The sequence below is a fragment of the Callorhinus ursinus genome, unplaced genomic scaffold (assembly GCF_003265705.2).
Source record: "Callorhinus ursinus isolate GAN/ISIS: 27379988/994484 unplaced genomic scaffold, GSC_fseal_2.0 scaffold137, whole genome shotgun sequence".
Taxonomy (NCBI): domain Eukaryota; kingdom Metazoa; phylum Chordata; class Mammalia; order Carnivora; family Otariidae; genus Callorhinus; species Callorhinus ursinus.
In genome coordinates this window covers 129607-155403 of record NW_027397199.1, presented here as the reverse complement: position 1 = coordinate 155403, position 25797 = coordinate 129607, and the positions used below count along the sequence as shown (strand labels likewise).

Here is a 25797-nt window from a genome sequence, read left to right as displayed (position 1 = left end):
TGGGGCGGGCCGGGGCCGCGGCGCGTGCGTGAAGGGGACGCGGGCGTGAGGGACGCGGGGTGGGCGTGTGGGGGGCGGGCCGGGGCCGCGGCGCGTGCGTGAAGGGACGGGGGTGGCGTGTGTGGGGCGGGCCGGGGCCGCGGCGCGAGCGTGGGGGGACGCGGGCGTGAGGGACGCGGGGTGGGCGTGTGTGGGGCGGGCCGGGGCCGCGGCGCGAGCGTGAGGGGACGCGGGGCTGGCGGGCCGGTGAGGGGTGAGGAGAGCCGGCAGCCACCCGGACCGACCGTCCGCACCCCGGTGGTCGCGGGGCGCCTGCTCGCGGAGGCCCAGCTCGTCACTGATTTGCCGTTGCTGCTGCCATTGTGACGGATCGCCTACCCCTGCGCGCCTGCTGGGTGCTCACTGCAGGTACACGCGCGCTGGTGTGCGTGTGTGTGCGTGTGTGCGCTGGTGTGCGTGCGTGTGCGCGTGTGTACACGCGCTGGTGTGTGAGTGCGTGTGCGTGTGTACACGCGCGCTGGTGTGTGTGCGTGTGCGCGCGCTGGTGTGTGTGCGCGCGTGCGTGCGTACACGCGCTGGTGTGCGTGCGCGCGTGTGTGCACGCGCGCTGGTGTGCGCGTGCGTGTGTGTGTACACGCGCTGGCGTGCGCGCGCGCGTGCGTGTGTGTGTACACGCGCTGGTGTGCGTGCGTGCGTGTGCGCGCGCGCTGGGGCGTCCTTCCCGCAGCCCTGGGCTTGCGAGCCTCGTGGTTGTCGGCGGACGATGACTTCCTCGCGGCGAAGGGCGTCGCCCGGGCGTGATTTTCACCCCGCGCAGGAGCGGCGGTTGCCCCGCCGCGGGGTACCCCGTGACTTCACGTCGTGGCAGTAGCGGCCCCCGGCCCTGTTTGGCAGGACTAGCGGCGACCCCCGAGTGTCTGCGTGCGCTCTGCGGCGGTGGCGGGGCCGGGAGGCCTGAGCCGCGCACTCAGGGGTTGGCAGGGGGTTTGCTGTGACCCCGCTTTCCTTTTCCCCAGCTAGGGCTAGCCGTTGGACATTTTGCTTATGGCTTTTCTAGCATTTGCTGAAAAGGGTCGTGCTCTTTTTGTTAGAGCGGGAAGTTTCTTAGCAGTAAAAGCCTTCGTTCCTAGGAGAAACCAGACGTGGTTACCCTGGTTTTCAAGTACAAACCATCGGATTCTGTTCGTGGAGAGTGTCGGAGCCGCATGCTGCTTGCTTCCTGAAGAAGTGGGTCTGTTTTCATCCGTTTAGCGGTAGAAGGGGCTGGATAGGTTTCAATTTCTCGGTCTAGTCTGAAAATACTAAGTTAAATAAACCTTCTCACTTGCTGAAGTTATATTGACAGTTACTTTCCTCAGTTTCTTGTCGTATCCGCATTCTCAGTCTTTAAGATCGGGCCAGTCGGTGGGTGGTCTTTTACAAAAAAATTCTGAAAAAGCCCTGTATCTCTAGCTCCCACCTCCTTGGTCTTTAGTGTGTGTGTGTTTTAAATCAAGTAGATTAACTGGAGGTGGGTATGTGTTTAACGTAGTTTTATTTTTCGTAGTTTTTATTTTTCAGAGACACCTCAAGTTTAATGTGTTTTTATTTTTCCTCCGTACGAGAATTGTTAAGCTATTCAAAATGATACGTTTCATCCGATATCTGGTATGGTGTCACAGGTAAGGTTAACACCAGCCTTACGTAGATCCCACCCAGGGTCTGTGGAGAAGGTGAAGCATTTCAGTTCTTCAAGATACTGTCTTTTACGAAGAAGTGAAAGGAAACATGAGATGTCATCCAGAACGCGGGCCGATAAACCTTGTCAGGTTGGCAATGTTGACTGTAGTTAACTGTCTAGACAGGGAAATAGCACAACTCTTCCTCTGTCTTGCAAAGCTTCCTGGACGGTGAATTTCGCACATTCTTGCCTATTCTTGAAAATTGTTCCCTTGTTCTGTCATTTCTTCTCTCAACACACATTTCTTGGGCTCTTAGCATGTGCCAGCCACAGGGCCAGGATTTGAGATACAGATAAATTAAAGAAGGAAGTCTGTTTATCAGTATTTTATATTAACATTGTCTTCAAATTCCACTTAGGACAATACCGTATTTACACAGATATAAAGCATACCTTCTGGAAAAAAGACTACAAAATTATTCTATTAATTAACTACACCTCCGCCATATGAAAGAGATTCAGTTAAAATCAATGAGTTTTGGGTGCCTGGGTGGCTCAGTTGTTAAGCGTCTGCCTTCGGCTCAGGTCATGATCCCAGGGTTCTGGGATCGAGTCCCACATCCGGCTCCCTGCTCAGCAGGAAGCCTGCTTCTCCCTCCCCGACTCCCCCTGCTTGTGTTCCTGCTCTCGCTGTCTCTCTCTGTCAAATAAATAAATAAAATCTTTAAAAAAAAATGAGTTTTTAATAAAGTGACTGAGAAGGAAATATGTTAAGTGAACAGATTGCTTTACTGTCCTCAGTAACAAGCTAACACACGTGTTTCTGGAAGAAAGTCTACTCGCAACAGTAATAGAATACCTAATATTAATTTTAACTAGAAATATGCCTGAACTATATGAGAACACTTTAAAACCTTACTAGGAGGTAGAAGTATAAAGGATGAATGGGAATGAGACCAGTTCTGTTTTTTATTAAATTCAGTTGTCAAGGAAATATAAATGGAATTTTTTTCAAGAATACCCATGCACTGTGTTCTTTATGTCTTCATCTTCTTAAAAATGTTATGGAAGTGGCTTATTGCTTTTCATAATTTGGTGAAAAAATGTTTCTGTTAAAGAGAAATACTCCTAGAAATGATGGGTTTCCATGGTTTACATGACATAATTCAAACACTGAAGGCTTAGTAACATAGTTTAAAAAACCTTTTAGGTTTTAAGAATTTTTATTTTAAGGAAAAGGAAGCTTCATATTATAACATCTGTTGTTTTGCTTACAATACACCTTGACCTGCAGTACTCCTTCTTGCATGTCTCCTATCAGAGTCGTTGTCTCCTATCACATCAGCATGTCTTACATCTTCTGGCCACAAAGCAGGGTCAGGACTGGGTGTGGCATAGGCTGTATATGTATCCCTGACACAGTACCAACACCCAGACCATCATTTTTGCCTCTTCCACACAATACCTCTCTGCTATCTCATTCTTACCTTTTGTCATATTGCATTATGAAAACTTTTGAGCGTACAGCTAAATTAAAAGAATACTTGTAAACCCTCCTCTTAGACTCCACCATTAACATTTTACTCTACTTGTTTTAACATAGATCTATTTCTTTATCAGTCCATCTTTTTTTGGTGTGTATTGAGTAAATTGCATACATCAGTATACTTCCCTTAAATACTTGAAAATGTATATGTGTTATAAACTAGAATTCAGTATTCATTTGGCTTTTTCTTTTGATGTAAAATTTATAAAAAATGAAGTGCACAAAATGAAAGTATACATTTGCTGAGTTTTTGCAGATGCATGGTCTTTGCCTTTTGTATCTTCAAGTATGTCTTTGCCATCTCTCTTGGCCCCAGAGTTCTAATTCTGTGGCTGCTGGGTCCTTTTGCTAATCATTCCTTGCCCTTTGCACATGCTAAAAACTAATGAACTTACTCAAAATCTAAAGAAATCCTGTTCTCTTTTATTAAGAAGCATATACTCCAGGGGTGCCTGGGTGCCTCAGTTGGTTGAGCATTCGACCCTTGGTTTCAGCTCTGGTCATGATCTCAGGGTCCCAAGTCAGGCTCCACACTGGGACAGGAGTCTGCTTGAGACTCTCCCTTTCCTTCCCCCTCTACCCCTCTCCCTGAGGAGTTCTCTCTAAAGTAAATCAGTCTTAAAAAAAAAAAAAAACATATACTTCATATACCTGAATGAAATGCTCTCCCTGACAAGGTCTTGCCTATCTCTGGGTACTGGCGCTCAAGTACTGGGTCTTCAAATGGAGACTGGAGAGCAGACACCTTGGGAAACAGAGACGTAATCTTTGTGGGTGCTCGTTAAGTATTGGACAAATGCCAGTGGAACAAATATGAAGTTGAAAGCACTATGCTAGTCTCTTAGATTTAGAATGAGATTATCCCAATTCTCAAGTAGTTCCTTATAAGGGAGGTGGGCAGTAAGTAGGGTGTTGAAGTGCTAGAATCATGTACAAAGTTCTCCATGATTATTGGCCAGGGAATAGTTATTCTCTCTGGGACAACAGGAAGGCTTGTCAGAAAATGTGGCATTTAAATGAGGCCCAGAGAGCATGGGGCGAGTGCAGCAGGAATTAAGTTTGAAATGTTGTCAAGGCCGTGAAAATAGATGGTTGTGAAGCTTGTATGCTCAGTGACTTGGTTGGAGCCGTGCTGCAGAACCTCTTATGCCCTGGATAGTCTCTTTCATAGCCTTCTGGTTCTTACTGAAAGCTTCTTGCAGCCCATCTCTGCCCTGGTGGTAGGCAGAATAATCACTCCCCAAAGAACCAGAACCTGTGGATATATTAATATTGCTATATGGCAGAAGGGACCTTGCAGATGTGATTCAACTAAGGACCTTAAGATGGGGAGATTACCCTGGATTGTTTGGTGGGCCCAGTATAATCACAGAGATCCATCAGAGTTGGAATAGGGAGGCAGAAGGTGAGCATCAGGGGGAGATGTGACTATAGAAGAAAGGCATAGAGAGAGCTGGTGTTGCTAGCTTCCTGCCTTACAAGCTTCCAATTGATGCCTCCATCTGAGCTTCTGACTCCATCCCTGGCCCTGTTCTCTCTTCTGGCTTCAACCTGCTTGTCTGTTACTTCCTTCCTCTCAGTCTACAGACACTCTCCAGTCCCCAGCACCTCTTCCAGGTGTGCCCTTTCTCTTCTTTTTTCACCTCCAAACTTTTCATTCCTTTTGTGGAATTTGTCTGCTGTTGCCAGCGATATATTGAGACTAGTGTCCCCTAATCACTAGTGAACCCTTATCTAACCAATCCTGTACATTATGCTCCTTAACTTACCCGAACTCTTTTAAGTCTCCCCTTCTTGAAATTCTCTCTTCTGGCTTCTGATACACCTCTCTTCCGGATCTTCTCATTCTCTAGTGGGTCTTTCTTTGCCTCCTTCATGGGCTTTTCTTTCTCTTCTATTTGCTTCCTAAATGTTGATTTTCCCAATAATCTAATCCTGGTCTTACAGTTCATTGTACTCTTCACATTATCTTTGGTTGACTTTATATACTGCCATGGTGTCATCTGATAAGACCATTAACTGACTTTATCAAATCTTACTGTTTCTTAGTGGGCTTTATAGGAATTATTATGTCATAGGGTTGTTGATAGGAATGTATGATCTCACTTAGACTCTTGTCCATCTGCCTACTTCACCTTTATCTCATAGTGGAAGAACACAGTCACTCTCAAATCTATGACAAAAGACCATCCCCCAACCCCCAAGTCTTGTTGGAGAATACAGCTGAGTAGTTTGGATAGATAAAGATGTAATAGAAATGTTGAAGGCAGATGATACAGCTGGATAACCCTCACATCTACATATGTCTCCTAAATGTCATTTCTCTGTCCCACTTTCTGAGTTTAAAACCAAACCCATCAGGATGTGAGGACGATCTGGCTGCAACATCTGTCACCCCATTGATCACCAAGGTTGGTTTAGCTGATCTGGCCAGGTAGGTGGGTGTCCCCTTCCTCCTTCACTGCTCCACGTGCATCCCTCCCGAAGTTGCAGGTTCATTCAAAGAGGACAACCTTCCCCAATAGAGGAGGACCATTCTTTGGTCATGGGTATACAAGAAGCTACGCTCCCTGCTAGAACTTCCAAACAAGCTCTCAAGGTCCATTTGTAGGAGAACAAGTTTCCAAAGACTCCAGACACATCCAGATGAGGTGCTGCATGTGGCAGTCTGCCTTTCTTTAAAACAAAACAAAAAACAGCCCAGTACCATCATTTCTCTAGTGCCTACCCCTCCTGATACATTGTTGTCCTATCAGTCACCCAGGAAACTGGGAGTCATCTTTAACCCCTGACCCATCTTCACAGCCATATCCATTTGATTTCCAAAGTCTACCTGCTCTGCATTCCTACCCTTAGTCCTAATTTGTGTTCCCATCCTCTGGATTATGGTGTTAGCCTCCTTCCTTGTTCCTTTGCTACTGTTATATCTTCCATCAGTCCATTACACAACTGCCCCAGATGCAGAGAAAGCATTTTTAAGGTGCAAATCTAGTATCATTTCTGGGTTTATAACATGTAGGACAGAGTCTCAAAATGGCTTTTTTGTCCTTTTGTAACCTAGGTCTGGTCATGTGTGTCTATGGGCTCCCTTCTGGCTGTTCCCCGCCCTTCACAGTATGCACCAGCTGCAGTGAGCTCCCTTCCCCATACATCATTGTCTTAGGCTCTGCCTTTGTTTACACAGGTCCCCACCCTTCTTTGTCTGCCTAATTAGCTCTAGGACCCAGCCTTAAAATCACCAGGTGGTGCTGGGTGCTATTTTCTGTGTTCCATGACCCCTTGGGCATGCATGCTGTTGTCAGAGCAGTAATCATAGTGGACTGTAGGTGTCCATTTTCAGTGTCTTCAGCTAGACTCAGCTGCTTGCTGTCAGGAATAAATATACATGTTTTTATCTCCTGGGCCTTGTACAGAGCCAGGCGCATAGTAAGTGTCCACTAATTATTTAAAATGACAGAAGAAGATCCAAATATATAACATCAAGATAGTAATCAACTTACCAGCTGTTTCCCTAAACACAAAACTCATCCCAGTATCCCCACATGGCAGTGATAATTGTTACTTTAGAGAAATCAGTTTTGGCCAGTTGCACAGAAAGATTCTTTGTGTATCTGGTGACTGATAGAAGAATCTGATTATTCTGGGTGCCTGGGTGGCTCAGTCAGTTGAGCATCTGACTCTTGGTTTCAGCTTAGGTCATGATCTCAGGGTCTTGGGATGGAGCTCCACATCGGGCTCTGTGCTCTGCGTGGGGTCGGCTGGAGGTTATCTCCCTCTTCCTCTGCTCCTTTCCTGCTCGTGCACACATGCGTGCTTTCCCTCTAAAATAAATAAAATCTTGGGGCGCCTGGGTGGCTCCCCAAGATTAAGCATCTATTCAGCCTCGTTAAGCGTCTGCCTTCGTCTCAGGTCATGATCCCAGTGTCCTGGGATCGAGTCCCACATCGGGCTCCCTGCTCAGCGGGGAGCCCGCTTCTCCCTCTCCCGCTCCCCCTGCTTGTGTTCCCTCTCTCGCTGTCTCTCTCTGTCAAATAAATAAATAAAATCTTAAAAAAAAAAAATCTTAAAAGAATCTGATTATCCCTAAGAGATGGTAAGATTTAATTAATTGATTAGTTCAAATAGGTTTGAATTGTTGTGTAGATTAAATAATGGCTTAGATCAGTGATTCTCAAACATGGCTTCACAGTTGAGTCACCCAGGGAACTATTTAAAAGAAACAGAAGCCTAGCCCCTCACCATACAATTAAGTCAGAATTGCTCAGAGAAGGATGGCATGGGACCCAGGTGTCATAATTTATGAATATACTTGGCATTTCCAGCATTCAGTTAGGGCTGAAAACCACTGGTTTAGATAAAGGTTTGAGTAAGTTATCAGAACTGGAGGTTAAGGGAAATTAGGATGACATGAGACTAATTGCAGGCTTTTTGTATTTTATATAACCCTAAAATGGGAGAGTTAATGGAATGGACCTTAGATACCTATGTAAAGTAGAGGCTGTACTGTAGTTTTTTTAATAAGATCCGATTGAAAATTTATTGGTGGCCAGAATTTCCTGCTTTCTTAGGCAACCTGATCTATTTCCAGGTGTCATATGATTATAATATTGACTTGCAATTGATTCCTTTGTGACTGCACACATTACTCCCAAGTCTGCCCTCTGGAGCAACTCAAAATAAATATCCCTGTTTCACAGGACCTGTAAATATGTGAAAACCATTCTCTTGCTTCCATAAAGTAATTTCTTATACAGTTTAACATCCCTGGTTATTTCAGCCTTTATTCATGTGATTGAAAAATAAGTTACAGGGGCGCCTGGGTGGCTCAGTTGTTAAGCGTCTGCCTTCGGCTCAGGTCATGATCCCAGAGTCCTGGGGTCGAGCCCCGCATCAGGCTCCCTGCTCAGCGGGGAGCCTGCTTCTCCCTCTCCCACTCCCCCTGCTTGTGTTCCCTCTCTCGCTCTGTCTCTCTCTGTCAAATGAATAAATAAAATCTTGAAAAAAAAGAAAAGAAAAGTAAGTTCCAGGAAAGGTTAAGAAACCTCCTAGTAAGTATTGGAGCAGGGACTTGAACCTGGGCAGTCTGGCTGCAGAATCCATGCTATTAGCCACAGTTGGAAATATGCAGTTGAGGTTGAGGAGCAAGGTCGGGATAGAAGACAGAGTGGTCTATTCATGTAGCTGAAACATAGTTCTGTTGTGTGCCTGGCAGTGGGATAGACAGTGGGGATAAAACAAGTAGGTACACTGTGTGTCCTGGAAGTGCCCAGGGGGGCATTGCAAGTGGAGACCGAGAGATGCAGCGAATCATTAGAGAAGACTGAGAACCAAGGTGTACAGAGGGAAGCTAGGTGAGGAAGGGAACAAAGTAAATAAAGAGCTTCAAGAACAATCAAGAGGCCAACAGTGTCCTCTGTAATAGATGTCATTGGTGAGAACCGGTTTAGTGGTGTGGCAGGGCAGAAGCCATACTGCTTTCATGCATGTAAATTTGCATAGAACTGAGATGGAGATCTGTAAGATCTCCAGAAGACAAAGGGGGCAAACAATAGGAAAGGAAACAGATTCAAAAGAACTGTAAATACAAACATATGGGAAATATTCAAGCCCAGTATTCAAAAGGTGGAAATTAAAAATACAATCTAAATTTAAAACAACTTAAAAACGCAATGTTTATAGACTTCTGTTTCTGGCCAACATGGAATGACAGGGACAACAGCAACAACAACAACAAAGACAGACAAAATACATGAAACAATCGGTCTAAGACCCTGGATATCAGATGACAAAGGACAGTCATCCCTGGGAGATGGAAACTCAACGAGGTAAGCCTTCTGATTGCCCCAGTTTATTGCCTTGAGAGGGTTTCCAGTTTACAGCAGAGGAAGGAGAAACTGAGGTGGAGCCCAGCAGACTTCCTGAGTCAAGGATGGAGCTGAGAATCTGGGGAAAGCAAAGCAGCCGGAGTTCATAGGACAGACCACCAGAGAGGACAGGTCTGCAGAGGGTCTCCCACGAGTCCTCAAGAGCACAGAGCAGCACGCATGTGTGAGGAAACTCCACAAGGCCAGGGAAGGAATCCTCTAAAGGGTTGGAGGGAATAGTCCTGATATTTGCATGGGGAATACTGCCTGTTATTACTAGCCAGACTGGAAAACTCTTTTAATTCCTGGAACATTGGGAGTGGAACTATTTATGTAAAGCACTGAAAGGAAAATTAACTCTACTTAGAATTCTAAATTCAGCAAAAATATATTTCAACAACAAAGACAAGACAATCAACAGAATGGGAGAAAATATTTGGAAATTATATATCTGGTAAGGGTTTAATATATATAGGGTATATAAGTATATATGTGCTTATACATAGAATATGTAAAGAACTACAACTCAATAACAAAAACACAAACTATCCAATTTAAAAATGGGCAAAGGACTTGAATAGACATTTCTCCAAGGAGGATATGCAAATGGCTACTAAATACATGAAAATAATAGAAATCAAAATACAATGAAATATCACTTCACACCAACTAGGATGGCTATAATAATTTAAAAAATGGAATAACAAGTTTTGGCAAGCATGTGGGGAAATTGGAACTCAGCATCACAACTCACAGTGATGCTGCCACTGTGGAAACCAGTTTTGTGGGTCCTCCAAAAGCTAAACATGCAATTACCATATGACCCAGGACTTCCACTTCTAGGTATAGACCGGAAGGAATTGAAAGCAGGGACACGAGCGGATACTTGTATGCCAGTGTTCACAGGAGCACTGTGCACAAGAGCCAGTAGATGGAAACAACCCAGGGTCCATCAGCAGATGAAGGGACAAACAATGTGGTCTCTCCATACAACGGAATATTGTTTGGCCGTTAGAAGGAATGAAGTTCTGATTCATGCTACAGCATGGATGAACCTTGAAGACATGATGTGGAGTCACGTAAGCTAGATAAAAAAGGACAAATATTGTATGATTCCATTCACATGAATTTTCTAGAATTGGCAAATTCAGAGAGACAAAGGAGATTAGAGGTTATTGGAGTCTGAGGGGGTGCAGGAATAGGGAGTTTGGTTAATGTTTCAGAGTTTCCGTTGGGGTGATGAGAAAGCTTTGGAATTATTAGTGATGGTTGTACAATATTGTGAATGTAATTAATGCCACTGAAATGTACACGTAACAATAACTAAGATAGCAAATTTTGATAATTTTTTTACTACAATTTTAGAGACTGATAATGTAATTGCCAAAAACCATTGGATTGTATACTTTTGAGTGGATGAATTGTATGGTATGTGAATTATATCTTAGTAAAGCTGTTTAGAAAAAAAAGGCAAAATGAAGACATTTTCAGACTTAAAAAGCTAAAAGAATTCATTACCAGCAGACCCACATTGCAGGAAATGTTAAGAGATGGCCTTCAGGGAGAAAGGAAATGAAACCAAGTGGAAATCTGGATCTACAGGAAAGAATGAAAAGCAGTGGCAATGGTAACTACGTAGGTAAATATATGATATTTTTCTTTATTATTTAAGTATCTTTAACAGATAATTGATCGTGTGTTGGTTTCCTATTGCTGTGTAACAAACTGTCACAAACTTAGTAGCTTCAAAAGCACCCACTTACTGGCTCACAGTTCTGTAGGTGGAAGTCTGACCCTCTCTGGCTGGGTTTTCTGCTCAGATATCCAACAGCTGCTTTCAAGGTGTTGGCTGGCCTGGGTTCTCATTTGGAGGCTCTGACTGTTGGCAGAATTCAGTTACTTGTGGCTGTGGGACTATGATAGGACTGGCTGTCAGCTGGGTGTTGCTCTTAGCTCCCAGAGACTGCCCCCATTCCTTGCTGTGTGACACCATCCACCTGCAGGCCAGTAACGGCACATCACATGTTTCTTGTGCTTCTAATCTCTGACTTCCCTTCTCTGATCAGCGGGAGAAAACACTTTTTTTCTTATCTGTAAAGTAAGGGTGTTAGATCAAGGCAGGTTTTGTGTCTTGGTTTGTTTTTCTCAAAAAAGAGGATTTGTAGCAGCCGAACCATTAAGTTAAAAATGAAATTTTGCATGGAACTCTAGAGACTAAGGGGAAAATAGCAGTCTACATAGTTCTTCATACTCCCGGGAATTTCAGACATTGTAGATATATTTTTGGACTATTTCTGATGTTCCTCTTTGTGTGGTGGGTGTTTGCATTATACCCAGCTGGGTGTGAGGGAGTCTAGGTTGATGATTTATGAAGCCTCCCTGTCACAGCAGACTTTCTTCATTTTCTTTCTTTTCTCCAGCTGCATCTTCTTAGGATCTCCATTACTCAAAAAAGCATCATCAAAAACAAGGAGGGCATGGACGCCGAGTCACTAACTGCCAGGTCCCATGTAAGTTGGGCTGCCTTCTTTGTTTTCCAACTGAGAATCCCTTTTAGCTTAAGTTCTGGAGTTCCTTTGCCTAGGAACTTCAGAAATTATATCTTGGACACTCTCCTCTGGGAGACTAGCACTCTTTTGTTTGCTTTATTTGTACATGTAGTTTTATTCATATACTGTACACTATTCATATACCTTTTATATAAAAGAAATGCAGGTTTAACAGTGGGCAGGAGTCAAGTGGGGTAATATTAAGCACTCCGTTAAAATGCTTTGATCCACACTAGGGAACGAAGTCCACAGCACACTTCCTCCCTAAAAAATTAGGTGGGAACTGGGAATGTTGTGCCTTGAGGGTCTCTCTGGTTCCTGGTTGTCCTAGATGTGGAGCTGGCTATGTGATGCCTCCATGGGGAGCTCAGGCACAAGTTATGTACTTATTTAGGGGTAGCTGCCACCCAGGCATGAGGAGCTTGGAGGAGGGTGGAACCTCTGGGAGCATCCAGGGTGGGAGACTGGGTCCCGTGTGGGTCCAGCTTCCCCTGGAGCATCCTGTATGTATTACCTCTGGTATATTGAAAAATCTGACCAGAAAGTGTTGTGGTTTTTGCTTTCAGCTGTGCTACATATTTTGAAGGACCTAAGAAAACTAGTCTATTATATTTACCCAGATATTTACTGTTTTTGTTGCTCATGCTTCATTCCTGAGATTTAAAGTTTCTCTTTGGTAACATTTCCCTTTTGCTTGAATAACTACTTTTAATATGTCTTTTAGAGCAGGTTTGCTGGTAACAAATTCTTTTACTTTATTTTAGAGTATATTTTGCATCATTCCTGAAATATGTTTTCACTGGGTATAGAAATGGCTTGACAGTTCTTTTTTTCAGTATTAAAAAAACCATTATTCCCTTGTCTGACCTTCATGGTCTTTGAGGGGAAAAATCCTCATTCAAGTTAAGTATTTCTTTGTGTAATCAGCATTTCTTTTTGATGTAGCTAATGAAGGCCTTGCTTCTCTATTGTTTGTCAAATTACTTTGTTACTATTAAAATAGAATCTCCATTTTTAAAAAAATGCTATTCAGTGTTTAACGAAAATGTCTTGGGTAATTATTTTAGATCAGAAAACATGGTGAGGTTGGTCTTTTTTTTAAAGATTTATTTATTTTAGAGAGTGCGTGTGCGAGTGGGGGGAGGACCAAGGGAGAGGGAAAAGGAGAGAAACAGACGTCCCACTGAGTGTGGAGCCCGACACGGGGCTCGATTTCACAACCCTGAGATCATGACCTGAGCCAAAACCAAGAGCTGGACACTTAATGTACTGAGCCACCCAGGCGCCCTGATGTTAGTCTCTTTGGCATTAAGTTGTACTTGGACTGAAGACTTTTTTTCTGCCTTGAGTTAGGTTCTTTATTTCACAGAATATAAGTGTAGATGAACTTTGGTGTCTGATACTCCTTGCTATAGCTGTTCATAACAAACTTGATTTAAATAAAAGTTCTTTTCGGGCCCCTGGGTGGCTCAGTCACTTGGATGTCTGACTCTTGGTTTCGGCTCAGGTCGTGATCAGGGTCCTGGCATCAAGCCCCTTGTTGGGCTCTGTGCTCAGTGGGGAGTCTTCTTAAGGATTATCTCTTTTTCTCTCTCCCCCTGCCCCTTCCCCCTAAAATAAACAAACAAACAGATGTTCTTCTGACAGTTTCTAAACCTAGAGCATAACATGGAACTGCTTTTTGGACATTCCTTTTAGGACTTGACCAGAACCCAAATAAGTACTACTCACTTTTGGGATAAATTCTGGTCCATCCTCTTTTCCTACCCCAATGCTGTCTGCCTAATCTCTCTTTCTGTGAGTACTCAAGAAGAGGAGGGCAGAGATATACATCGGGCTTACTACAGATTTGTTCCATGTTGTAGACACTGGTGACCTTCAAGGATATACTTGTGAACTTCACCAGAGAGGAGTGGAAGCTGCTGGATACTGCTCAGCAGATCATGTACAAAGATGTGATGCTGGAGAACTATAAGAACCTGATTTCCTTGGGTAAGACTAACTTCTGTTCTCAGAGATATCCCCCTGTGATGATTTTGGTTCTTTATTGATCAAAGGTATGGAGAATGAAGCACATATATCAGAGTGTGAGCTTGGGATTAGGGACCTAATTTCTTTGGGGCATAGAAGAGGGTTTTGTACTCACTTCTGTTTTTGTGGAAAAAAATTTTTTTTGTTTTGATTTGTTGAATTTTAAAAACATGCATATTTTGCTGCCTCTGTAGCCTCCCTTTGTCTACTCTTCAGAGTCCCCCCAGGACTAAGAAGGGGTTGGGGGTTGGGGCTGAATCTGGGATGGTCTTTGTGTCCAGCCCAGAGTTCCCCAACCCCTGTCCAGTTCTTTCTCTTTTGCTGCGCACAGGGCATCAGCTTCCCAAACCAGATGTGATCCTCCAATTGGAGAAAGGGGAAGAGCCATGGCTGGTGGAGAGAGGGATTCACCGGGAGACCCATCCAGGTGAGTCCCAGTCAAGAGACATTGTAGGCAGTAACCCAGATGAACTGTTAGGGGCTGGAATACCTGGACATAGTTGTCACTAGTTCTCCTCATTTCTATAGAGAAGACTGAGTTTATTTACCTTCTATTTCCCCGTGACAGTCTTTCTACAGTCTTATCACACATCATTTGCATTCAGAGACAAAGATGTGTTCTTCGTGAAAATTATCTTTCTGTTGATGTACTTGTTTCAGCTCTGTTGGTCTTGCTTTCCTGATTCTGACACTGATTCTAGCGTCCCCATTCTCTTATTTGTCATACAGTCTTTTCTTTCCTCCTTGCCTGCCTTTTCCCTTTTCTGTGGCCCCTTCCTGTGGCTTCGTGCTATATATAAGCCATGCAGTGGGGCTCAGCCCACCACTCTTCTGAGTTTGCAGAGGGCTTGCCAGTTCCTGCTGGCTGAACTCCTTTCTCTCTAGAACTGCTGCTCCCAAAACACCTTTTTCTTACTCTAGTCTAGCTCTTTATTTCATGTTTTCTCAATTTATTCCTATTTTATTTTCATCTTGATATCTCTAAAATGCAAATCATTATGTGGATTCTGAACATCATGCCTTTCCCCAGCTTCCCTGTGCATTGAAAATCTGCTTTCTAGGTTAAGAAACAGAAGGTTGAAGGGGCACCTACGTGGCTCATTTGGTAGAGCCTCTGACTTCAGCTCAGGTCATGATCTCAGGGTCTTGGGGACTGAGCCCCACATCGGGCTCCCTGCTCAGTGGGGTGTCTCCTTCTCCCTCTGCCCTTCCTCCCTCTTTGTCTGTCTGTCTCTCAAATAAATAAATAAAATCTCTCTTAAAAAAAAATAGAAAATTGTTTTTCTTCTTCTTCCTTGATTCTATAGAAGCAGTCTTTTCCCTGACCTGTGTTTGTAAGTGCAGTCCTCTGGCATCTTCCTACCCACCCATCTTGGGTGCTGCTGTCTGAGGCATACTGCACATAGCCTCCTTGGTGTGTGGTGAGGCATGTGACTCCACATGACTCCAGTGTGGCCTAGTCCTGCTGTGAGGGCCTGTGTTGCCTCTGTCTGATCCCCACTGTCCACATGTACCCGGTGCTTCCCTGCATCTTGAGCTTTGAGTGATGTGAATAAAATCTGTCAGTCTTAGTTGTCCTCTGTGAAACTTCTTATGACTCGTCGTCAAGTACAGGTCCCTTCCTTTTCGGAGCTTCTGCTTTAAGTGTACTTTTAAATATCATAAACTATTTTTTACTTGTTTTACATTTGGTCTTATAGGTGACTGCCTCAGTTTTCTGCCTCAGAGACAAGTCCTTGAATACACCGTTAAGAACTTGATCAGCCAGCTGCTTTGGTGCCTTGGGAAGAAAGATGGTTTTGTTTTCTTTCATTTCTCCATTATTTCCTTTATTTTTTTCATTCCTGTGTTCCTTCATGTAGGAAGCTTTCCTAGATGTCTCTTGACGACTATCTAAAACTAACTAGATCAACAGTTTAGATTTTTATTGAGAATTTGTTGTCAAAAGAAATACTGAAGTTCCATGTGCTTAAACACATGGCTGTGTGAGCTTCATGATCAAAGTGGAAAGTATAATGAGTGGATCTAAAAATGCAAATGGGGGGTCACCTGCCTGGCTCAGTTGGTGGAATGTGTGACTCTTAATCTTGGGGTTGTAGGTTCAAGCCCCACATTGGGTGTAGAGGTTACTTAAATGAAATAAAATTTCTAAAAAGAATGCAGATGATGAGTTGATGAATGGATGTTAAATGTTTTAAGTATAACTCACTTGAGTGTTGTGTTACATAATACATGGACAAATTTTAAAATTTTGATGAAGGAAAGCACCCTATTCATATGTTCAAACACGCCACTCACAGTTGTTCTTTGGTACCCAGCCGTCACTCTTCCTCACACATGTTCATTTTAGAATTTTCCAGTTGGCATTTGTGGTTTGAAAAACTTTCCATGGGATTTTGATGCCTTGGGTGGAGGGGAGGAGAGGGAAAAGATGGTGCATTTCCTGTCAGAAATCATGATGGCAGCGCGCGCGCGCGCACACACACACACACACACACACACACACACACACACACACAAAATAGGCTGGTATTCAGCCTTAAAAAGGAAGGAAATTCTGCCGTCTGCTACAACATGGATCAACATTGAGGATATCATTTAGTGAAATAAGCCAGACACAAAAGAACAAGTAATGTATGATTCCTGTACACGAAGTTACTTAAAATCGTCAAAATCATAAAGATATAGCATAATGGTGCTTAGCAGGTACTGGCGGGAGGGGAGAACGGGGCCTTACTTTTTAAGAGGTACCAAGTTTCAGTTCTACAGATGAGAAGAGGTATGGGGATGGCCGCACACCTATGTGAATGTATGGAGTACCTGAGGTGTGCCCTTAAAAATGGTTAAGATGGTAAATTTTATGTTATGCCTAGTCTACCACAATTTAAGGCAGAAAAAAGGGGCACCTGGGTGGCTCAGTTGGTTGAGCATCCAACTCTCGATTTTGGCTCAAGTTATGATCTCAGGATTGTGGGATTGACCCCTGTGTCCAGCTCTGTGCTTAGCAGAGAGTCTGCTTGGGATTCTCTCTCTGCCTCTCCATCTGCCCCCCCCCCCGCCCAATATATAAATCTTTGAAAAACATTTAAAATTAAAACAGAAGAAGAGATCAGCGTGGGGAAAGAGCTAGTGACTGACACAATAGTGAAAGAGGATTGGGAATGGTGGGGTTCCCACAAAGAAGGTGGCAGTCGGGAGCCTGGCACGGGGATCATTGTCAGGTGAATTACTTTCCTGGTGCTGCCGAGATAAAGTTCCACAAACTGAGTGACATAAGTGTGCCCTCTTAAAGCTCCGGAGGTCACAAGTCTGAGATCAAGGTGTCAGCAGGGCCATAGGCCCTCTGCAGCCCCTAGGAGAGGACCCTTCCTTGCCTCTTGTGGCTCTGGTAGTCCCAGGTGTTCCATGGCTTCTGAGCACATCATTCCGGTCAGCCCCCACCTTCACATGGCTTCCCTGCGTGTCTTTGTGTCTCTTCTCCTCCTGTAAGGATACCAGTCATCTTGGATTGGGGGCCCAGTCTGTACCAGTACAACTTCATTTAATGACATCTGCAATGATCCTGTTTCCAAATAAGGTTGCATTCTGAGATATTGGAGGTTAGGACTTCAGTGTATCTTATTTGGGGCACACAATTCAACCCATACACCAGATAAGAATAGAATATCACCTCACTTGTGTAGGGAGAGGTGGTACTTTGTAAATAGTGTTTTTTGGGGATGCCTGGCTGGCTCAGTCGATAGAGCATGCAGCTCTTGATGTCGGGGTTGTGAGTTCAAGCCCCACGTTAGGCATAGAGATCACTTTTAAAAATACGGCTTTTTTTTTTTTCTCCACATAGGTTAAGAACCTAACATTTTGAGCACCTGGGTGGCTCAGTCAGTTAAGCGTCTGCCTTCAGTTCAGGTCATGATCCCAGGGGCCTGGGATTGAGTCTTGCATCGGGCCCCCTGCTCTGTGGGGAGTCTGCTTCTTCCTCTCCCTCTCACTCCCCCTGCTTGTGTGTGTGCATGCTCACTGTCTGTCCAATAAGTAAAATCTTTAAGAAAAAAAAACCTAACATTTTACCTTAAAGGCATTGAGACAAACAGGCTTTTAACCAGGGGACATAATGTACAGTAATACACACAGATATAAGCAAAGGAGCAAAAAAGTGCAGGAGAATATGAGTTAGGGGCCAGGTTGTAAGTTAGTGTCCCATGGTATGAGTCCTATCAGTTGTTAAGTCCTTTTTTTTTTTTTTTTTAAGATTTTATTTCTTTGGGACAGAGAAAGAGAGAACATGAGTAGGGGGAGGGGCAGAGGGAGAAACAGGCCCCCCGCTGAGCAGGGCTCGGTCCTAGGACCCTGAGATCATGACCAGAGCTGAAGGCAGATGCTTAACTGACTGAGCCACCCAGGCGTCCCAATTGTTAAGTCATGGTGTCTCAGAACAAAGGAATCAAAATACAAGACCAGGAGAATATTAATAATGATTACTGTGGTATTGCTTTGACCACCCATGTGTCAGAGTTTGTAATGAGCTCACACCTTACAATACTTAACAAGAATCTTACACCACAAATACTGTTGTCTCTTGGATTACAGATAAGCAAAGTGATATTTGAAAAGTTTAACAACTTGTCTAAATTCACCACTAGTAGCATTAAAGCTTCGATTTAGAACCTGTATCTGGATAACTTGTGTCCAGTTGCTTTTCCAGCCTGTCACATGGACTTTCTGAGAGGTTCGTGTGCCAGTTATCTGGGCATTACTCTGTAGTGCTTTGGTGGTGTCAAGAACAGGCACTGTCTTGGCATATAGTTGGACTCATGTATTAGGAATGTGAAATTGGCTGTAGTTGGGAAGAATGCATGTCAGGAGAAGGCCCTGGCAACAAGTAGACATGTTAGGTTCTTGTGTCATTAGTAGATTAGATCATGGGAGTGTAGGCCTTTCTGTGAGATTTCTCTTATTGCCCCCAGCACTGACTGTCCGATCCCATGTGTCCTACCCAGTCCTGTGTCTTCTAGCCCTCATTGCTCTCCTCTTACCTACTGCACAGCCCAGCGCCTTGCCTGTTTGCTGTTCTTCTCTGCCCTTTCTCACTGTCCATGAAGGCAGCCATACAAGCAGCTCTATACAGCCTACATACTTGTTTCCACATCCCACCATTCAGACCTTAATATGTTTTTTTTTTACTTACACAAAAGTTTCTCTCTCTCTCTTTTTTTTCAGATTTGGAGACTGCAGTTGAAATTAAATCATCAATTTCCAGTAAGAGCATTTCTAAAAATAAACAATCCTATGGTATTAAAATGGAAGGAATTGCAAAGAATGATCTCTGGTATTTGTCATTAGAAGAAGTCTGGAAATGTGAAGACCAGATGGACAAGTATCAGGAAAACCAGGAGAGACATTTGAGGCAAGTGGCATTCACCCAGAAGAGAGTACTTACTCAGGAGAGAGTCTGTGAAAATGGTAAATATGGGGGAAACTGTCTTCTTCCTACTCAGCTGGTACTGAGAGAGTATTTCCATAAACATGACTCACATACTAAAAATTTAAAACATAATTTAGTTTTTAGTGGTCATCAGGAAAGCTATGCAAGTAGCAGTGAATGTGGTCCAACCTTCTGTCAAAACATTCACCTTATTCAGTTTGCAAGAACCCAGCCAGGAGATAAGTCCTACAAATGCCCTGATCCTGTTAACTCTCTTACTGGTGGTACATCCCTTGGTATATCAAAGGGTATACATAGGGAGAAACCCTATGAATGTAAGGAGTGTGGAAAATTCTTCAGCTGGCGCTCTAATCTTACCAGGCATCGGCTTATTCATACTGGAGAAAAACCCTATGAGTGTAAAGAATGTGGAAAATCTTTCAGCCGGAGTTCTCACCTCATTGGACATCAGAAGACTCACACTGGTGAAGAACCCTATGAATGTAAAGAGTGTGGAAAGTCCTTCAGCTGGTTTTCTCACCTTGTCACCCATCAGAGAACTCACACAGGAGACAAACTGTACACATGTAGCCAGTGTGGGAAATCTTTTGTTCACAGCTCCAGGCTTATTAGGCACCAGAGAACTCATACTGGAGAGAAACCCTATGAATGTCCTGAGTGTGGGAAGTCTTTCAGACAGAGCACACATCTCATTCTGCATCAGAGAACTCATGTGAGAGTAAGGCCCTATGAGTGTAACGAGTGTGGGAAATCTTATAGCCAGAGATCTCACCTTGTGGTGCACCACAGAACTCACACCGGACTGAAGCCCTTCGAGTGTAAAGACTGTGGAAAATGCTTCAGTCGAAGCTCTCACCTGTTCTCCCATCAGAGAACCCACACTGGAGAGAAACCATATGAATGCCATGATTGCGGGAAATCCTTCAGCCAGAGTTCTGCCCTCATTGTGCATCAGAGAATTCATACTGGAGAGAAGCCATATGAATGTTGCCAATGTGGAAAAGCCTTCATCCGGAAGAATGACCTTATTAAGCATCAGAGGGTTCATGTTGGGGAAAACACCTATAAGTGTAATCAGTGTGGGATTATCTTCAGCCAGAACTCTCCGCTGATTGTACATCAAATAGCCCACACTGGAGAACAGTTCTCAACATGTAACCAGTGTGGGACAGCACTTGTCCACAGCCCTAACCTTATTCGATACCAGACCAATCATATTAGAGGAAATACTTACTAATATAGTGAATATGGAGAGTTCTGTACAAAGAGCAGTAACTTTCTTTTGCATTGGAAACTCCTTCTGGGGAGAAGCTGTGTAGATGTAATCTGTGCAGAAATGCTTTCAGTCTTGTTACTACCCCTTTGTGCACTAGAGAACTGGTCCTAGAAGGGAGAATAACCCAAGATTTCATTTTAGTACACAAATATATCAGCTTTTCTTTCCACAAATTCCTACAAAAGCAGTCGTCCTCGGAGCATTCTTGACCAAGCCTTAAAATGCTAAAATCTGAGAAGTAGGTGAGTTGTTGAGAGATTATCCAACTTTGTTACCTTCTTCAAAAAAATAGAGTTGCTACTGCAAAGAATAAAAAATTGATACAGTTATTGTAACAAAAGTGGAAAATAGTATTCCAGCGAGTTAATATGCTCCCCTCCCCCTTTTTTTACTTAATTGTCCTTCTGGGACATTTAGTAGTGTTTACTGTTTTATGTGTCTGATTTAAGCCCCATTTTGGTTAGCAGCAGGGAAAATGCTTATAATGTAATGTAGAAAAATAACATTTACTAGTAATGGTACTTATTTTAAATATATTTGCATGTGGGCAGGAATTGGAAAAGTAACCATGGATAAATGAACAGAAATGATTTGTTAGGTAATGGGATTGAGTTTTATAGTTTATTCCATGTTACTCTGATAATTATTTGAAGATATTTTTAAATATTAAGAAAAGGATATCCAGCTTCTCTATCATCAAGGACATTCAAGAACCATCTAGTAGCAGACTTTCCCATTCTATATTGTTTAGGGTCATAGTTAGAGTTGCACTCTTTGAGACAGGGTGCTAAAGGCTCCTGGGAATTTAGAAACAGTGATTCTTCAGACATGGGGATCTAGAGGAAGATTAGGTATTTGAGCACACCAGGGAGGGTCCCCATTTGAGTGGGAACAGGTACTTGGGCCATACTTAGAGCAACTATGCTCATGAAATAAACAGCAGTGCCCAAAGCCACCCTCCTTCCAAGGTAGTCCTTTATCTTTATAAAGGAAACATAGTGGTTAAATGCATAAGCTTGAGCTAGACTACCCAAGTTGAAATTCCACCTCTGTCCTTAACTTGCTAAGTGAACTTGGGCATACTGCCTAACCTCTCTGTGCCTAACTTACAGATCTCCGCTTCTTTAAATTAGGGATATTACTTACCTTGTAGGACTGTGGTGGGTATTAAGTGAGTAAACACATAAGCAGTTTAGAATAGTGCCTGATGTATATTAAGTGCTTTATCATTGCTAGCTGTGGTGATTGGTGTTACTGCCGTTGCCTCACCTTGGTGTGTGTCATTGAATTTAAACCTGCCTGAGTGTAAGAGCTCAGAGGGCTCTTGCTTCCCTCCCAGCCATGTTTCCCTCTTTGTCAGCACTTAGCCTGAGGAAATCAGTGCCCATATTGGGTGTATTGACTCATTTCCAAGGATCAGTAAACAGCTTTTAATATTGTATACGAAATCATCTTGTTTGTACAGAGGTAATATCTTCTAGGGAGAGGAGCCTAATCTTCAGATTCTGTGATAAGTTCATGACCCCCAAAAGATTTAACAATAGAACCTGTTTTAATTCTCTTTCATTCTGTAAATCGATCTCCTGTGTGTAGGGACTAGCCATTATCTGCCATTTGCCAGCAAACAAGATATATGTTAGATGCTTAATGATTGATGGTTGAATGATGAATATTTTTGAGACCAAGAGGACAAAGATCTTGATGTCTCTCTCACAGGAAAAATCTAGAAATGATTGCTAGTGTCATGAGACTTGGGAGCCACAGGGAACGTAAGACCATCTAACTCGTACTCTTCATCATACAGTTGAGATAAGGTGAGTTGGCGCAGGTCTCACATTTTGAGTGAAGTTAGATCCAGAACTAGATCTCTGGTCTCTCCATTACTACTGCTCTCCTCGGTGCATATATACCAATGACAAATATAATATACTCCTTTTAAAAGGAGTTTTCATGATAAACAGCAGTTCTTTATGGGAGTGGAAGAGTAGCTCCTTAACTTGGCCTCTTAGAGTTTCTGATAACCTATGGCTCAATTGTCCTCAACTGTATAATGGAGGTACTTCTAGTATCTACCTCAGAGGGTTGTTGTGTGGATTAAGTGAGATAATGTGTATAAAGTATTTAAAACAGTGCCTGGCACACAAGTACTATATGTGTTACCTACTACTACTATTACTAATACTAACACACTAAGGAATGTAGGAAGAGAGAAATGTCTATGGATGATCACTAAAACAGTACTTATAATAGTGCAGAATTTGCAGTATAAAATGTATAATATTATGCAGACATTAAAATTATGCAAAGTTAAGAAAAATGTTGATGCTGTCATGTGTGTTGAAGAAAGCATGATAAATAATTGTTAATATGGAGTAAACTCAAATATATAAAAATAAATGAATTGTAAATAAGTGAAAATGAATCTTTCTTAAAACTCTTAAGGAAGTGGCGCCTGGGTGGCTCAGTCGTTAAGCGTCTGCCTTCAGCTCAGGTCATGATCCCAGGGTCCTGGGATCGAACCCCGCAGGAGCCTGCTTCTCCCTCTCCCACTCCCCCTGCTTGTGTTCCTTCTCTCGCTGTGTTTCTCGCTGTCAAATGAATAAATAAAATCTCTAAAAAAAAAAAAACTTAAGGAAATTTGTCAAAAGATTAATAACAGTTAACCTACTTTCTTTTCTCTTTCTCCTTTCTTCCTTTCTTTTTTGTACTTTTCTATTTTTTCCAAAGTCTCCTCAACAAATATATACTACTTTTAGGATCAGGAAAACAGTCTCTTCAGTAAGGGAATATTTTCTTTCCAAAGTTTTCATATTCAAATAAACTACTAGAACCTTAATAAGGGAATTTGACAGCAGATAATTCAGAGGTTGCCAGTGGTTTGGGATGGGAGAGCAACTGATAGCAGATGGAACCACAAGGGAACCATTAAGGATGATCTGTGTCTTGATTAGTGGTGGTTGCATGACTGTACTTGTCTGTCAAACTGTATATTTGAAGTGGATCCAGTTTGTTGTATGTAAGCTTTACCTCAGTAAAATTGATTTTTTGAAAATATTCAGAAAACCAGGAATTCCTGGGAAATCAGAGAAAATCTGCAGCTCCAAGTGAAAGCTAATAACAATAGTAGTATTTGCTGATTTTATAATTCATCTTCATTTATAGACAGCTTAATACAAGGTAGCCAATCTGCTAAGCCCTTTAATACAATAGATTATTTCTACCTATAACCCTATGAGGAACATATTCTCGCCCCTATGTTTAAGGAAACTAGAGTTTGGAAATTTTAGGTAATTTGCCCCAGTATACATGGCTAGTGAAGCTTCATATGAAAAGTAACTAGACAGGTGTGTGGCAGATCTCAAGCAAGGTAATGTCTGGGACTTTGTAGAGGATCTTACAAAATTAGCCAGTCCAATATAAAAAGTACACACTACCATTGTTATTTATTTTCCCCAGAGACAAATTCATTCAGATCTCCCTTGAATAATGTCCTCTGTCTCCCTCTATAGTATCATGTGTCCTGTCTTAAAATGATGCAGGTACTGGGCGCCTGGGTGGCTCAGTTGGTTAAGCGACTGCCTTCGGCTCAGGTCATGATCCTGGAGTCCTGGGATCGAGTCCCGCATCGGGCTCCCTGCTCGGCAGGGAGTCTGCTTCTCCCTCTGACCCTCCCCCGTCTCATGCTGTCTCTCTCTATCTCATTCTTTCTGTCAAATAAATAAATAAAATATTTAAAAAAAAAAATGATGCAGGTACTAAGTAGAAATTAGGGTCTGAACGTAAGAAAGTAAATTACTGTGAAAACAAGTAGTGGCATGTAAGTTATATGCATTCTCTTATTTAGTTTTTACATTAATGCCGTTCATGTATACTACTTCTGTTTTGACTTCACAGTGACTTGCCCCAAGTTGCACAGTAAGAAGTGGAGGAGTCAAAGTTCAAACCCAGATCCCTTTGGCTCCAGCACATGCAGTGTTTCTACTACTGCTTGCTGCCTCCACATCTGGCTAAGGATCCTGGCACTATCCTAAGGGTAATGGGAAACCACAGGAATTTTAAAGGCCCCAGTATCCTCAGTCACCACCGTTATAGGCTCATGGGGATTCAGACAGCATTTTTTTTTCAAGATTTTATTTATTGAGAGAGAGCATGTGGAGGGGGGGGGGCAGAGGGAAGGAAGAGAGAAAGGGAGAGAATCTCAAGCAGGGTTTGACACGGTTTGATCCCACAACCCTGAGACCATGACCTGAGCTGAAACCAAGAGTCAGACGCTTAACCAACTGAGCCACTCAGGCGCCCCAGAAAGAATTTTCTTAACATTCATCCATGAATTAAGCATACACTGATTAGTCTGTGGAATTGCCCTTCCTGTCAAATGCGAAGAAGGTGAAAATTTTGCTGTTAAATAAATTGCAAGCTGACCATGTATTCAGCGTCTTAGCGACTGTACAGGAATTGGTTGAAAGAAAGGGTGTGTGTAAATAGGTGTTGGTTGAGGTTGGCAAGATATCCCAGCAATGAGACCAATTTAGGAGATAGATGGCAAGGGTCCATAGATTTGTGGCTTCATGGAGTTGGAAAAACCAACTGCTTTTTGCTCTACACATTAGAAATTCAGCCGTTAGCTTTAGATATTTTTAATGACAAAGTTCTCTTATCACACAGCCCTGTGGAAAAATATTAGATTTAGGATGTGTTACCTTACAAACAAGTTCTACCCTACCTGTTATGGGTAGAATTCTGTGCTCCCAAATTTCATGTGTTGAAGCCATCCCCCATTACCAGAACGTGATCTTACTTGAAGAAAGGGTCTTCATAGAGGTAATCAAGTTGTCATTAGTGCAAGCCATAATCCAATATCAATAGTGTACTTATATTTAAAAGGGGGGAACATTTGGATACAGAGGTGCACACACAGGGAAGATGATGTGGGGAGACACCAGGAGAAGGTGGGTCTACAAGCCAAGGACAGAGGCCTGTAACATCCTTCCCTCACAGCCCTCGGAAGAAACCAGTCCCTACCAACAAATTCATTTTGGACCTCTAGCCTCCAGAACTGTAAGACAAATCTCTGTTGTTGAAGCCCACACTCTGTGGTACTTTGTTACAGGTGACCTAGGAAACAGGCATTGCTTTATTTAAAACTGCAGCCACCCCACTGGTACTGCTAATCCCCTTTACCCTATCCCTTTCATTTTGCAGTAGTCTATCAAGCATTCAATCATCTGTCTTCCCTTGCCAAAATAAATGCTTCACAAAGGATCCTAGTGGTTTTTTTTTTTTTTTTTTTTAAGATTTATTTATTTTAGAGCAGTGGAGAGAGACAGAGGGAGAGAGAGATGTGGAGCCCGATGCAGGGCTAGATCTCACCACCCTGAGATGACCTGAGCTGAAATCAAGGGTTGGACACTTAGCCGACTGAGCCAGC

At 43.0% G+C, this 25797-nt stretch overlaps 1 protein-coding gene and 1 long non-coding RNA gene across 5 annotated transcripts; one reads left to right on the top strand and one right to left on the bottom strand.

Annotated features, from left to right (window-relative positions):
• Nucleotides 1–182: 182 nt before the first annotated feature.
• On the top strand, nt 183–25613 carry ZNF10 (zinc finger protein 10). Of its 4 annotated transcripts, XM_073890305.1 has the most exons (8): nt 717–1661; nt 11491–11580; nt 13485–13611; nt 13982–14077; nt 18868–18906; nt 18991–19054; nt 19454–23908; nt 24122–25613. In XM_073890305.1, the coding sequence occupies exons 1-7, from the start codon at nt 1650–1652 to the stop codon at nt 20328–20330; spliced, it is 1305 nt and encodes a 434-aa protein (XP_073746406.1). In that variant the 5' UTR covers nt 717–1649; the 3' UTR covers nt 20331–23908; nt 24122–25613. The 4 variants fall into 4 exon arrangements, with proteins under 4 accessions (XP_073746405.1, XP_025717398.1, XP_025717399.1 ...); XM_073890304.1 differs by lacking the exon at nt 717–1661 and adding exons at nt 183–408; nt 10608–10709 and having other exon boundaries at nt 18868–23908; XM_025861613.2 differs by lacking the exon at nt 717–1661 and adding an exon at nt 183–408 and having other exon boundaries at nt 18868–23908.
• LOC141371940 (uncharacterized) lies at nt 1911–5034 on the bottom strand. Its single transcript, XR_012377302.1, has 3 exons — nt 4976–5034; nt 3858–3951; nt 1911–1972 (listed from the first exon to the last, which is right to left on the bottom strand). It is a non-coding gene; the product is annotated as an uncharacterized lncRNA (long non-coding RNA).
• Nucleotides 25614–25797: the final 184 nt, after the last annotated feature.

What these genes read in the sequence shown, in the direction of transcription:
- ZNF10 (XM_025861613.2), top strand. Translation starts at nt 11,548, where the DNA reads ATGGACGCCGAGTCACTAACTGCCAGGTCCCAT. An exon ending in TAAGAACCTGATTTCCTTGG is followed by an intron (nt 13,612 to 13,981) that starts GTAAGACTAACT and finishes TGCTGCGCACAG; the next exon opens with GGCATCAGCTTCCCAAACCA. An exon ending in TCACCGGGAGACCCATCCAG is followed by an intron (nt 14,078 to 18,867) that starts GTGAGTCCCAGT and finishes CTTTTTTTTCAG; the next exon opens with ATTTGGAGACTGCAGTTGAA.